The sequence below is a fragment of the Diceros bicornis genome, chromosome 5, assembly GCF_020826845.1.
Source record: "Diceros bicornis minor isolate mBicDic1 chromosome 5, mDicBic1.mat.cur, whole genome shotgun sequence".
NCBI classification, from domain to species: domain Eukaryota; kingdom Metazoa; phylum Chordata; class Mammalia; order Perissodactyla; family Rhinocerotidae; genus Diceros; species Diceros bicornis.
Genome location: NC_080744.1, coordinates 66471662 through 66485982, shown reverse-complemented (window position 1 = coordinate 66485982; position 14321 = coordinate 66471662). Strand labels below are relative to the sequence as shown.

At 37.5% G+C, this 14321-nt stretch overlaps 1 protein-coding gene across 4 annotated transcripts in view; it reads right to left on the bottom strand.

Annotated features, from left to right (window-relative positions):
• The window catches only part of NEO1 (neogenin 1), a 226811-nt gene that overhangs the window by 28266 nt on the left and 184224 nt on the right, over positions 1-14321 (bottom strand). For all 4 annotated transcript variants that reach the window (XM_058542026.1, XM_058542028.1, XM_058542027.1 and 1 more), the window contains exons 13-18: positions 14074-14221; positions 11639-11749; positions 10344-10538; positions 4125-4220; positions 1414-1589; positions 1193-1331 (exon numbers count right to left, since the gene is read on the bottom strand). In XM_058542026.1, the coding sequence (XP_058398009.1) occupies positions 1193-1331; positions 1414-1589; positions 4125-4220; positions 10344-10538; positions 11639-11749; positions 14074-14221 (865 nt within the window). The remainder of the gene's footprint in view (positions 1-1192; positions 1332-1413; positions 1590-4124; positions 4221-10343; positions 10539-11638; positions 11750-14073; positions 14222-14321) is intronic.

Sequence of the window (14321 nt, the reverse complement as noted above, 5' to 3'; positions counted from 1 at the left end):
AATACTGGAATTCTAGTATAAAATGGAAGGAAGCCTGGTAAAAAATTCCTAGGGGAATAAACAATATCATATATTAGCTAATGGGATGGAATTAAAGCAAAAAGATATTGTTAAAACTGGCAAAGAAAGCAAACTCAAAGTCTACTTAAGCTTTTGTGCACTATATTTCTAGCTCTACAAATCCAACCCTTTTTCTCTACAGGAAGTCCAACTAACTGTGCAGAAGATACACACTAGGGCCAAGCCCAGTCTGGGGAGATTTTATAGCTCCATTTTGTCATTTTTTATATATAGGAGAGAAAGAAACAGGAGGCCAGAAGAGACAGAGACCCCCAATGGTCATACATATCCCCGTGCTAGGAAAGTACAACGGGCAGAAGGCTGGGCCTACAAGTGAGCAAAAGGCAAATAATCTCAAAATTGGATGGCCTGCTTTCCCCTTAATTTGCTTCATTGTCTCTTCTCTTTCATGTTTACTTACAGACAGAAACCCTAAGGATACTCCAGTGGGAGATTTTACAAGACACTAATTGGTTTGCAAGAAAGCTGCTGGGGCAGCTTTGGGGTCCCCTGGTCAAGTGCTCAGGCTCTAGCAAGCATGGCATTGCAGCTGCCTGGTGAAGGGCAGGTGTCTTCATCTTTTCTATCTCAATTCAACAGTAAAGCAGGATTAATGACAATAATCTCTTACATCTATACAGCGCTTTATAATTTACCATGTGCTTTCCTATCTGCTCCTCATTTTACCCATACAATAACCCTCTAAAGTAGGAAAGGCAGAGATTGTTACCCTTCTTTCATAGATGGAAGAAACATATTCAGAGAGGTTGGATGACTTGCCTATGATCAGTCAGTAGATGGCTGACCTGGGACTGAACTCAAGTCTCTTGATTCCTAAAAGCCAGTATACTTTGCATTACATTATACTGTTATTTGCTAATGTTCTTATACAATGATGAAAAAAATATAATTCATCAGCTGAAAAAGCAAACACTTAACTCCACCTGTAGTTGCTCACTGTGTTCTGTAAATATGTCAATTCGTACACTCAATTCTTTCCTTGGGTAGTAAAAGCAGGTGATGAGAAGTCTTATGACTTGGAACGTGGCACAACATTAGCACGGACTTCCACTGCCTTTCACATCTTGCAAAGAAGAAATGCCATATGACATACGGTTCTGACTACACATACCTAATTCAAAGGTGGTCCCATGGGCTGTCATACTCCACGTGCTTGATCTTCGACCTTTGGTCACCATCACGGAGAATTCATAGAGTGTATTTGCTTTTAAACCAGTCACCAAATAACTCAAAGTCGTTGCATTTGCATTCTGGAAACATATGAATCAAGAACTTTAGAATTAGAAAATATCAATAATTAGCTTTTGTCACCCAGAGCAAATGTGCCAGTACCTTGTACTTGGTGTTTGCTGGGATGTTGGTTTTCCAACGGACTGTGTAGTACCGGGAGTCTGTAATCTTCTGGTGTTTGGGCAGTGAGTTGTCCGCCCATGTAATCCTTATGGTGTCATGACTCAGAATGGAAGCCTGAACTCCCACTGGTGGCATCATGGGAGTGGGATCTGGCACTGGAGTGTATGGAGCATTAATAACAAATAAATCAACTTCAGAAGTGTCTGGGTAAAAAGTAATTAAAAAAGGGAAGTGGCATTTTAACATAAACAAAAATAAAAGGGAAATGTGGGGTAATATAATGGAATGAAAGGTGAGAAATGAAGAAAGAGAAAAAGAATCTGGAATTAATAGATAACCACCATTCATGTAAAAGAATATGTCCACTTGTATTCTTTCAGGAAAAAATTGTGGGAAAACACCTAGAAAAACAGTAATTACCTATATTCTCTACTGTATTCTGTAGGTATTTTAAAATGTGATAATTCAGTGATTATATTAAAGTATTCATACTTAAATTTTCTTTAAATTACTTGAAAATTCTACCTTCTGTCCAAAAAGGATCATGAAAAGATAAAAATTGCTTTTAAAATCAAGGGTATAATTTCTGAACAAGCAACACAAAGCTCATGATCAGTTTTGATATTTCAGGGAATGTGGCTGAATTTTTGGGACATGGCTTATCAATGTATATGACTAGGCATGTAAGGATCCTACTCTCAAACCTGAGTCCTGAATGTCAGCCAATGGAACTTGGCCTGGTCTTGGTACTGGGGGTATCTGATACCCACACAAGGTCCAGTTCAGATCTGCTGATGTCCTGGGTCTAAAAGCAGTATAGCACTATGGCTCACATCCAAATAAAGCAAAAGGAACTCAGGGCCTTACTCTTCCTTGAGGAAAGGTAAACTGACACCATGCAGGAATATCTGCTACACTTTCTCTAGTAGAGTCAGAGAACAACCAACTGATCAATCCCAATCAGTTACAGGAAATGCCATAGTTATCATGGGTCCAAGTGACATAGCCATTATGAGCTTTAGACATCAGAGTACTTATGTGATAGAAAGGAAAGTCTCCACTCATGCGCTGTGTTGTGCCATATGCAAAGACACATTCTCTTCTCTAAGCATCATCGTCAAAACAGTGGCCAGAATGAGCACAAAGGCACCAAGCACCATGAACTCAGGGCAATACAGGAGGATCCATTTGGGCTTTCCCAACTCTTGGTCAGGTTTTCCAAGTACACACACACTGATTTATTTTAAGTTAAGGTTTTAAAATAGGTTTCACACACGGTTATGGTGACTAGCCCTTTCTACAACTCAAAATTTGAAATGGCATGAGCCTTGTTTATGAATAATTGCCAAGCTAAAGTAATAGTCTCCATCTGTGTATTTCCTATACAATGAAGACTAAAAATAACAGAGTAACAGCATACATAATAATCAAGGGCTTTGTTCAAAGTTCAGGACACATACCAATTAGTTACAGAAAATGCACCTTCAGGTGCAAAAATCATTAGACTTCTTTAAGAAATTTTTTTCTTGCTAACAACTCTTGGAAAAGATAACTAGGTTACACAACTTAGGAACATTTCCTTGTATATTTCTAGCCAAAAGGCTATATTTTTAAGTCACATAAAAGAAAATAATTTCAAATTTGTTTTTTTCTATTATAGGTTGACATAAGAAAGTAGTAAACCACTTATTTATACATTCTTTTTCATCTTACTTTTTTTCCTTTCTGGAATACCAAAACTATTTTTAAAAGAACTTATAAAATTGTAAGCACATAGAAGCAGAAAACAGGACAGAACTACCAAACATGTAGTAATGATATTGGTCTTCTCAAATAAGCATTAAAAAAAAAAAGGGACAGAAATTATTTTTTTAAAAAAGAATAATGCCAAATCTGTACTATTATGCAAAGTATCCAGAAGACATAGCAGACAATATAGATTCACAATTCTGGGAAACGAATGGAAAAGAGCATTTCTGAAAATGATAAATTCTTTAGTTTTCAGTACCCTTTAGAAAAATTTACAACTCTAATATATTTACATCAATAAACTTTCTCATTCAGATCTAAATTAAATGTCTTATATGTCTACAGAAACTTTTAAAATAAATTACAAAGAAAAATAATGACTATTTGGTCTCTTTTCTAATAAATGTACAGTTGATCAAATGGATAGTACATCTGACTTTATACTCTTTATATAAATATATATAAATATAAATAAAGCTTATAAAAAGCATATCAAAAAATACTTTCTGAACCAGCTCAGGTGACTAGTAAAGAAAATCTATACATTTATTGCTGCCATCAGTAACCCATATAATTCCTCCAGAGAGATGCAGATCTTTTCATTTTCTGACTCATTTTAGTTAAAACTCAATAACCATAAGATGAAAAATCACTTTTAATTCTCTCACGACTATGTTTTATAGATCCTAAAACATTAAAAACACGTGTTACACATCTACATAGAATTGTTTACATGACAGGATTGTTAATATTTTCTAAAAAGCAAAAAAGGAATTAACAGAAGCTTCCATGTTGAAAGCCCATTTTCCTATTTGAAGCCTGCATCCTGAACTACCATATACTTTTCCTTCCACTGATACCTATGGGGCAGGCCTCATGCCAACATTCTACTTAAGCTGCTGGAAAAATGCTGAAGACCAGAAATGGATAGGATAGCTTACCTGTGTGAGGTCTGGTCACAGCACTCTCGTACAGGGGGATGCCTTCACCCACATTGTTAAACGCTTTCAAGGTAATCACATAGTGAGAGCTGGGATCTGCAGGAAAGAAACGAATCAAAACCTTTAAAAAAAAATTCTCACTACAGAATTTTTAAAATGTAAGGGTGACTGTGCATGATTTTAATTGCACAGAAAGTCAGGAAGGAAGGTTTTAAAAACTTTTACGTGGGATTATTTTGTGGTGTGGGGAGATGTGGAGATAGCAACATATACAGCATAGAAAAACTGGTCAGGATCAACTGCCTGGAGTTAGTCCCAAGAGTAAGGTTGACTGTGCTTGAATCCTTTCTTGGCCTCAACTAATCAATGGTTTAATGATGTTATTATATAGCATAGAGCTTGGATTAGACTGAGTAAATAGCATTTTCATGTGTTGGAAGCCCATAGGTGGAACCTGGAATTAAATAAACCTCTTTCCTTCTCAGGAGGAGGACAGCGATTGGAACAGCCGAGGTAGAGAAGTAGGAGATAAACTATTAACTCAGTAGCCACTAAATGTCCTTAACTCTCTGGAGGGCCTCCAAATCTGGGAACTGCCAAACTTCATCTAGCCCTCATGTAGACAACTTGGTTGGATAAGATAAGGCCCAGGATTTCAACTGGCTTGGAGGTGGTGATGTAGGAAATGTAAGACTGAAAGAAACACTCCCTGCAGGTGATCATGTAAAATGCTGCTAGTTCAACTCAGTGAAAAGAGGGGGTATTAAATAGTCGGAATAGCATTCATTCTCCTACTGGCTGAGGCAAATCCTTCATCACATACCTGATCCAGGCAAGGTTTAGTACAGGTACTTCAAAAGCCCAGCTTCAGAAGTGAAGACCTGGGCGCCACTGAAGTGTTGCAGGGTGAGTAGCTGACACATACCACTCACTTCTGCCAAAGTTGGGCAGTCTTCCAAAGTGGCCACACCTCAAGTGGCCTGCATTACTTCAAAAGCTTAAAATAGCTGTTTTGCTTGGTGGCCCACTCTCTAGATACCAATGGGCAATATATATAAAGGCCTGGTCTTCCAATGTCAGAAAGAAATGACAACAATCGGAATTAACAAGAGGCGAGGAAAAAGGAAAAGGTGCTGGTTTGGGCAACATGGTAGATGGTGATGTCATTCACTGAAACTGGGGACAGAGGCAGAGCAACCATGATACCCGTTTTCAAGGCTTTTCCAGGCCACTTTCTATTCCCACTCGTCACTCTCTCTCTATGTGCTTTCACTCATCTCCTTAGCTTGGATTAGCATAGATGTGCCATCAAGTACAAATATGTATCTCTAGTCTAGACCTTTGTTCTGAGCACCGGACCTCTATGTTCAACTGTCTGTTTGGCATCTCCACTTGGATGTCTCAAATCTCTCTCTCATGCCTCTCTCTCCCCACTTCAGATCTGCTCCAGTGTTCCCTAGTTCATAAATGGCACTACTATACACCCTGCTGCTCAAGTCAGAATCCAAGGAGCCATTAAGATCTCTCTCCCTCCTCCCCTATATGCAAATAATGGAGTCTTGTTGATTCTACCTACTTACGTCTCACCACTCTGCCTTGTTCCCTATGCTCCATCTTTACCAGCCATCTCTCAGCACTATGTGCTCTCCTACTACTGGGCCTTAACATTGCAGCTGTTCCCTATGCTGGGAACACACGGCACCCTTCTTCTTTATCTAGACAATGCCTAGTCATATGAAATGAATGCAAGGGCTCATCCCAGACTGGATTAGCATCTCTCGTTACATAACATGTAGGATCCCATTTCTCTTCCTCAGTGCCCTAAATAATTTCAGTTATTTCAAAATTGTATTATTTCTAATAATTGGGACCATGTCTGTCTGATTCTCTGCTCTATCTCTAGTACAGTGTCTGGGATATTGTAAGTGTTCATTAAATATTTGCTGGTTGATTGAAAAGTTTGCAGAAGAAAACACTAACTTTAATTTTGATTAAATTATGATAGAATATGGGCTATATCCTGGTACGGATACCCAGTACACAAACGTTTACATGGATTTGAAGATCAGAAGAGAACTCTAGTTTGACTAATAAGAGAATTCCTAAATGCACCTCACTTCTGACTTTTTGTTCAACATTATATGCATCTCAGATTATCTGTGTTGATAAATACAGCTCAAGCTTACTTTACTTTGTGTGCCAACTTAAATTTTTTTGCCACTTCTCAATGTGCACTCTCTTTTGAAACAGTCTGTTTACTCTCTTAAGCACATGCAGCACTCCTTCTCATCTCTTGTTTTCAAACACTGTTCTGACTCAGTCTTCCAAGTACAGGTTAAGCTTCTTCTCCGACCGCTTCTACCGTGCCTTACTAGCTGCTCTCCCTTCTCTGAACATACTTCACTGCAACTCATGTCATTGTTTCTTCTGCTTTACTTTTGTTCTCCTATTAGACTGGAAGCACCTGAAGGTCAAGGACCAAGCACTGCCTGCACTGCGGAGGATTTTCATTTCAGTAGCTTCATAAAGGAAACAGTAGGAGGCAGGTCACCACAGAGATATTTGTATCCACCAGCAAAGCTGTTCTTCTGCTCTCCTACAATTGCCTTATAAGACTGTTCATGTGGGGAACACTTTCTAGGTTAGCCATGCTGTTTCTTCTTAAAAGGAGAAAGAGAAAGGCTACTTTGTTTTTGAATAAAGCATTAAATTGCTGCTTATTTTCTACCAGAAAAGACAAAGGTAATTCATCTGTTAGACACCTCAAGTTGTTCTTAGGGAAGAATAATCACAAAGAAATGATTTGAATAAAAAAGTTGGTCAGGGCAGATTCTGAATTAAAAGACAAGTCTTTCAAAGCAAGATCTCTATAATGAAAATCCAATTTGGAATTATATCTACCAAACCAATTCATTTTCTATTATAAAATATTACTATTTCTCAAAAATTTTTCCTTTGTAAATCAACTTTGAGGTATAATTAGCATACAATAAAATGTACCCATTTAGTTGTACAGCTGGTTGAGTTTTGACAAATATGTATACCTGTGTAATCACTACCACAATCAAGATATAGAATATTTCCAACACTCCATATAGTTCCCTTGTAGTCAATTCCCACCAACCTTGTTTCTAGGCAACCATTGATCTTGCTTTGTCACTACAGATAAGTGCTGCCTATTCTATAATTTCATAAAAACATAACAACACAGTATATACTCTCTTGTGTTTGGCTTCTTTTGCTCAGCATGTTTGTGAGATTCGTTACATTGCGGTGTGTATCCATAGCCTATTCCTTTTAATTGCTGAATAGTACTCCGTTGGATGGATACAGTACAATTTACCATTTCCTTGTTTACCCCTTTCAGACTATCATAAATAAAGCTATTATGAACATCTGTGTACAAGTCTTTGTGTAGATGATGTGTTTTTATTTCTCTTGGTTAAATATCTATGAGTGGGAATGATGGATCATAGGGTCAACTTTTTAAGAAACCTCTAAACTGTTTTCTAAAGTGGTTGTACCATCAGATATTCTCACCAGCTTCTAGTTCTACATCCTTGAATTCCAGTTCTGCATCCTTGCTGATATCTGGTATTATCAGTCTATTAAATTTTAGCAGTTCTAGAGGATGTGTAGTAGTATTTCATTGCATTTCTCTGATGACAAATGATGTTGAGAATCTTTTCACTTGCTTACTGCCCACTTATATATCTTCTTTGGTATGCTGTCCGTCCAAACCTTTTGCCTACTTTTTTATTGGACTGTCATCTTCTTATGAGTTGTAAGAGTTTTTATATATTCTGGACTCAAATTCTTTGTTAGATATTTGAATGATGAGTATTTTCTTCTAGTCTGTGGGTCACCTTTTCATTTTATTGGTGTCTTTCCAAAAATAGAAGTTTTAAATTTTGATGAAGTCCAATTTACTAATTTTTAAATTTTACAATTTGTGCTTTTTTGCATCCTAAGAGATCCTTGACTACCCCAAAGTCATGAAGATTTTTTCTTGTTTTCTTCTAGAAGTTTTATAGTTTTAGCTCTTGCATTTAGGTCTATTTTTGTGTATGGTGTGAGATAAAGATCAAGGAAGGTTCCTTTTCTTTCTTATACAGATATCCAATTATTCCCACACCTTTTTTTTTTCCCCCTGGGAAAAATTCACCCCAAGCTAACATCTGTTGCCAATCTTCCTCTCTCTCTTTTTTTTTTCCTCCCTAAAGCCCCAGTACATAGTTGTATATTCTAATTGTAAGTCCTTCTAGTTCTTCTACGTGAGCTGCAGCCACAGCATGGCTAAGCCGGGCCGCTGAAGTGGAACACGCCAAACTTTTTAACCACCAGGCCATCAGGGCTGGCTTTGTTCCCATACCTTTCGTTGAAAAGACTATCGTCTCTCCATGAATTCTCAGTATTTTTCAAAAATCAATTGACCACATATATATGGATCTATTTCTGAACTCTACTCTGTTCCATTGATCTATAACACCTACCTTTACATTAATACTACCACAATGTCTCTATTACCGTAGTTTTATAATAAGTCCTGAAATCAGATAGTCAGATAGTCTGGGTCTTCTAAACTTTATTCTTCTTTTTCAAAAATTTTTGCTATTCTAGTTCTTTTGATTTTTAATATAAATTTTAGAATAAGTTTATCAATTCTGTCTACTAGGACTCTACTTGGGATTGCACTGGGGAGAACTGTCATTTTAATAATACTGTCTTCCAATCCCTGAGTATGGTATCTCCATTTATTTAAGTCTTCTTTAATTTCTCTCAGAATAATTTTCTACTTTTCAGCACACAGACCTTGTACATATTTTTAAAGTTTATTCCTAAGTACTTCATATTTTTTGATGCTATTGTAAACGGTATCATTATTTTAATTCCAATTTCCAACTGCTTATTGTTAGTATATGGAATACAACTGCTGTTGTATATGGACTTTGTATCTTGTGACCTTGCTAAACTTGCTTACAGTTTTAGTAGCCTTTTTATAGATTCCTCAGGATTTTCTACCCCAGTAACAATGAGCATGTATACTGCTCAGATATTGGTTTCTTAATATCATTTTCTATAAAAGAAACCAAGGTTCCTAGGAGAAATGACTCATTTAAGGGCTAAGACTAGGAAAATACCAGATGTGCCTGAAACATCTTACTGTGTCAAAAAGGAAGAAAGCGCTCAAAGAAAGACGGGAGACATCAATGGACAGAGGAATCAGTTATAAAGAGACTCCCAGTGGCCATTCTTTCACTATGAAAGAGAAGGAAAGCTCTTCCTTATCAAAGAATGCTAATAAATGTAGAAGATATAACGGAATTAGAAAATCACCACTTGGGAAACACCACAGTAATAACTTATTAAAGATGATAAAACTAGCAAGTGAAAGTTTGATGAGAAACAAAATATTTACACAGACTCAAGGTATTCCCCCACAAGGTACTTATTAATTATGAAGGAAAAAAATAATAACTTCATAGTGGAGAAATGTGACAGATACCATTTTAACCAAGTGATTAAAATTAACATCACTAGCAATAGGCTCTCATGTGCCTGATATGATGCACTGACAAAAACACAATGCATTTATGCTATTCCTTTCAAAAACGCATAAGCTGAATCTAATGAGGAAATATTAGACAAGTATAAACTGAGGGACATTCTACAAAATACAAATGGTCTATACTTTTCAAAAACATCATTGTCATAAAGTCAAGAAAAAACCAAGGAACTTTTCCATATCAAAAAAAACTAATAGGACATGACAACTAAATGCAACATGTGATCCTGGACTAGAAAACAATGTTTTTCTTTTGTTATAAAGGCCACTAATGAGACAACTAGTAAAATATGAATCAAGTCTATAGATGCTGTCTCAGTGTTAATTTGCTGATTTTGATAACTGTACTGTGGTTATGTTAGAAAATGCCCTCGTTTTTAGGAAACACATTCAAGTATCAGTGAGTAGCAGGGCATCATGTCTGCAACTTACTCTCAAGCAGTTCAAGAAAAAAACATGTACATAAGGGAAGATAGAGAATGACAAAGTACATGTGGTAAAATGTCAACCTTTGGGGAATCTGGATGAAGAATATATAGGAACTCTTTGCACTATTTTTGAAAGTTTTCTATAAAAATAAAATTATTACATAAGAACAAGTTAAAAAGAAAGAAATCACATGTGCAATCACTTCCTCTACTTAGCATACATACCCAGATTTTCGATGGTGTAGTAGCGCTGTTTATAGTCCACTTTGATGGTCTGGGCATGAGGGCTGCCAATGCCATAACCAATAGCATAACCTCTGACCACAATGTTCTGATTCTCTGGAGGAGTCCAGCTTACTACGATGCTGGTGACAAGTGGGCGGACATGAAGAGAACTAGGCACGTCAGGAACACGAGTTTCTGGGAAGGAAAGCAGAAAAGCAAGATGAGATTCACCTTCCCCTAGAATATTTCACCATCTTTGGGGAATAGTATTCAGCCTCCTGCCAAATTATTTGGGGCTAAGTTTTTTCCACTATGCCCAAGAATTCAAAGAGAATTTGTATGTGTAGTGAAGTTTGGCCTATGGTTTTACTGCATTCTAAAAAAAACAAACAGCCTGAAATACAGGACATTGCAATATTAATCTGGAAGGGAAGACAAAGAGATCCAAGAACTTCTTCCCAAAGGCGAAAAACAAATAAATTGCCTTTCAATAGTTACCACCCACTCCTACTGGTCCCACATTTGAGTCCCAAACTCTACCAGGTGCAATGAAAAAGACATAAGACCAACTAATTAGAAGCCTGTTGTCAACAGGTGATCGAGTATCAGATTACTGCAATGCTATCAGTTATTTACTCCTCTAAGTAATATGATGAGTCAGAAAATATGAAATTTTAGAACCACAAATTGATTTAAATGGTGGGAGACTAAGAGGCTTAAAACGGTGGCAATTTACAGTATCTTTCAAATACATTATTTCAAGCCATAAATTGCTATCTTAATTTAAAAATTAGTAAACCAAGAATTAGAATAAGGACCCAGGTCTTCTGTCTCCCAAGTGCAGCACCTGTCTCTGATCAAGGTACACACACACACCCATATGGAGTGACTCACTAGATAAACAGGTGAGAAAAAGGGCAAGGCGTCCAGGACTAAGGGAAAAGGGAAACTGTCACTGAAATAAAGGCATGATTTATGTGGCTCAGTCTTAAATTTTAGATCATTCATCTACTTAACAGCCTTGGTAAAAAAAAAAAAAACAACAAGACTTGTTAAAGCACCTATATATTTTCATTTGTTCTGGTTCTGCTTAAAGAGGTGGCTCTCTAAAAGCCACTGCAAAAAACAAACAAACAAAAACACACTCCAGGAGACTTGCTGCATTACAGGAATGACTGCAGTATCAGAGTTCACAGATTTAAGCCATATACACCCCAAATCTGTGCCTTTCCAGTTTGACTCATTTGACCAGTTAGAACCTAGCCTGTGCCAATCCTATTGATTGTTGTTCTTACCATCCAAGTCACTTTCAAAAGTTTCAGCAGACAGCCAGTCAGTAGCGGGGCCTGTACCATTGATTGTTAGAGCAGCCACTCGGAAATTATATTCAGTCCCCCGGTCAAGACCTGAGACCCAAATGACAAAGAAAGACAAGCTGAAAGAAGTGCTTTGGAAAAACAAAAGATTAACAATCTTTCATTGAAGCAAATATCTCACCCACCAACTTGGTACATGGCTACTATCTTGATAAAGTTTCAGTTAAAGTTGATCCAGAACAAGCAATACATAAATACAGCACAGAGGAGCTCCCACCGCTAAAGTAGAGGCTGAAGCCCACACAAGCCTAGAGGACAACAGAAATGAGTAAAGCTCCCAGGAGATTATAGAATTTTTTTTTAAGAGCCTGAAGGCACCTTAGAGATTATTTAATGCAATCCCTTCATTTTGTTACTAAGGAAGCTAAAGCCAAAAAGAGGCCAAGGGTAAGGAGTTATAACAAAGGAACAAAGTCAGTTGGTCTCAGAAGACACCAAAGACCAGAAAAGAATGCAAAGATGTATCTCCTCCCAGTTACCTCTGTTCTCTGAGCCACCCCATAACCACACTAGAAAAATCTTAAACGCCAAATATGGCCTAGAAATCTATTTCTCAACAGCCTACCTGTCCACAAGTATACACAATAAGTAAAAGAGAAAAAAAGCCTCTCTATTACGCAACTTTTCATATTTACTATCAGCTTATAAAGTACACGATTTACCCATACATTAAAGGCAACAAAGATCCACATGTAAAAGTCTGCCCTACAAAGCAGGGCAACGGTCAATAATATGGTCAGCTATTCATATATTCATGCACCCATTTTTTCTTTTTCTTATTGTGTTAAAATACACGTAACATAAAATTTACCATCTTAACCATTTTTAAGTGTACAGTTCACATGCATACATTTTTAGGGCACTTCAACACTAGATGTTGTGATAGGTCTTGGAAGGCTTATGAAAAATTATCGTACCTCCCCATATCCAAATACTGGGATCTTTGGCCAGCAGTATAGTACAGAAACTCCAAAGAGAGAGCTACTGAGAGAGAACTTGGCCCGGATGCAGGATGAGCCCTGGCTCAGTTAATCAATCCTGTCACATGGTGCGAGAGGAGAGATGGGAGACTCCGTTCTCGGGCCCATCCTGAACGTGTCTGCCCACAAGAAAGCAAGACGCAAGACAGAAGGAGAAAAAAATGGCTGGGCCCAAGTCAGTTTACCTCCCTGTCTCTTCCCTGGATACACTGAACCAGAAAGTGCCAGCGTGGGCTGTACATGTATTTATAATTGTTAATAGACAACAATCTGGACCACTAGCAAACATGGCTCAATTGAGGTCCTAAAAGAATTCAACCAATCAAGATTATCATTCCCTCCCCCTTTGGGGAGAGTTAGAATGTAAGAGAGTGAGTGAGAGAGAGAGAGAGAGTGCACTCAAGCACGTGCAAGGGAGAGAGATGAGTGTGTAAAGAGGCTACAAGTTCCTCTACTTTGTAGTAATCTACTGAGTTCACAGACTAAAACGAAGGCACACAATTAATATCATATAGATATGGCAGAATGTGTTAAGTGCTGTTAGTGGTACAAAAAGAAGAAACAATTACTGCTGGCTAAAACTTATTCATATAATGTATTGTTCAATACAGGATCTTGGTAATCCATATTGTTCTCTAATACTTACCAAGCCTCAAGTTAATGCTTCAAGAGAGCAAAGATCTCCATTTTTGCTCACTATTATATACCCAGTGCCAGCACATGCTAATAAAAGTCCAATAATGTCTGTTAAACAAATGAATGAATCTAAATATGATTTTAAAATGCAAGAATTTTCTCGATAAAGAAAAAGCTATTTTTACCATTAAAGTGATATTTTGCTTACACATCAAATGTTTCGTCAAGAAAGTGGTCAGTTCATGGGCAAGGACTGTACTCTATTTCTCTATTATTAGCAACAAGAACAGTACCTGGTATACAGTACATACTATTAAGTATTCAAAATAAAAGCCTTACATATGGGAAATGTTATTTATCTGCATTTGGAGTAAAATCAGAAACTGACTTTTAAAAACACCTGTGACCAGTTTTACTATAATGCTCCTTTAGTGAGATTTCTCAGCAACACCAATAGCAGCCACGTGTACTCACTGCAGCTTAGAGCTGTGGGGTTCATGTGAAGAAATGAAAGGTACCCTTGGAGACAAACATTCACCTTCCCCTATTCTGAAGGAAGTCAATCCCATCTGTGAGGTGAGGAGTAAGGAAAAAAGCTTCCTGGATTACTAGAGGACAGTTTTTCACTGTCAGTAGCTCTCTCTCAATTTTTAGAAATTCATACCTATACTAGCATAATTCAGTGTCTGAGAATTATTCAAAGTCTCCTAGCTTTTGCCCACGTGCAAAGCAGCTTACCTTCAATCAGCTGAGACAGCTGTGTCCCAGTTACCAAGGTCTCAGTGACATCACTCTTTCGGGAGGCCTTTCGGTAGCGAATCTTGTAGCCAGTAACCTGCCCATTTTGTGTGGCTGGAGGAGGTGGCTGCCAGTGAATCATAATACTCTGGGAAAGACAAGATTATAGGGAAAAGACTGAATATATCAAAAGCTTGGTCCTCACTGTTTTATGTATTATTACCCTGAATTCACTAAAGAGAAGGAAC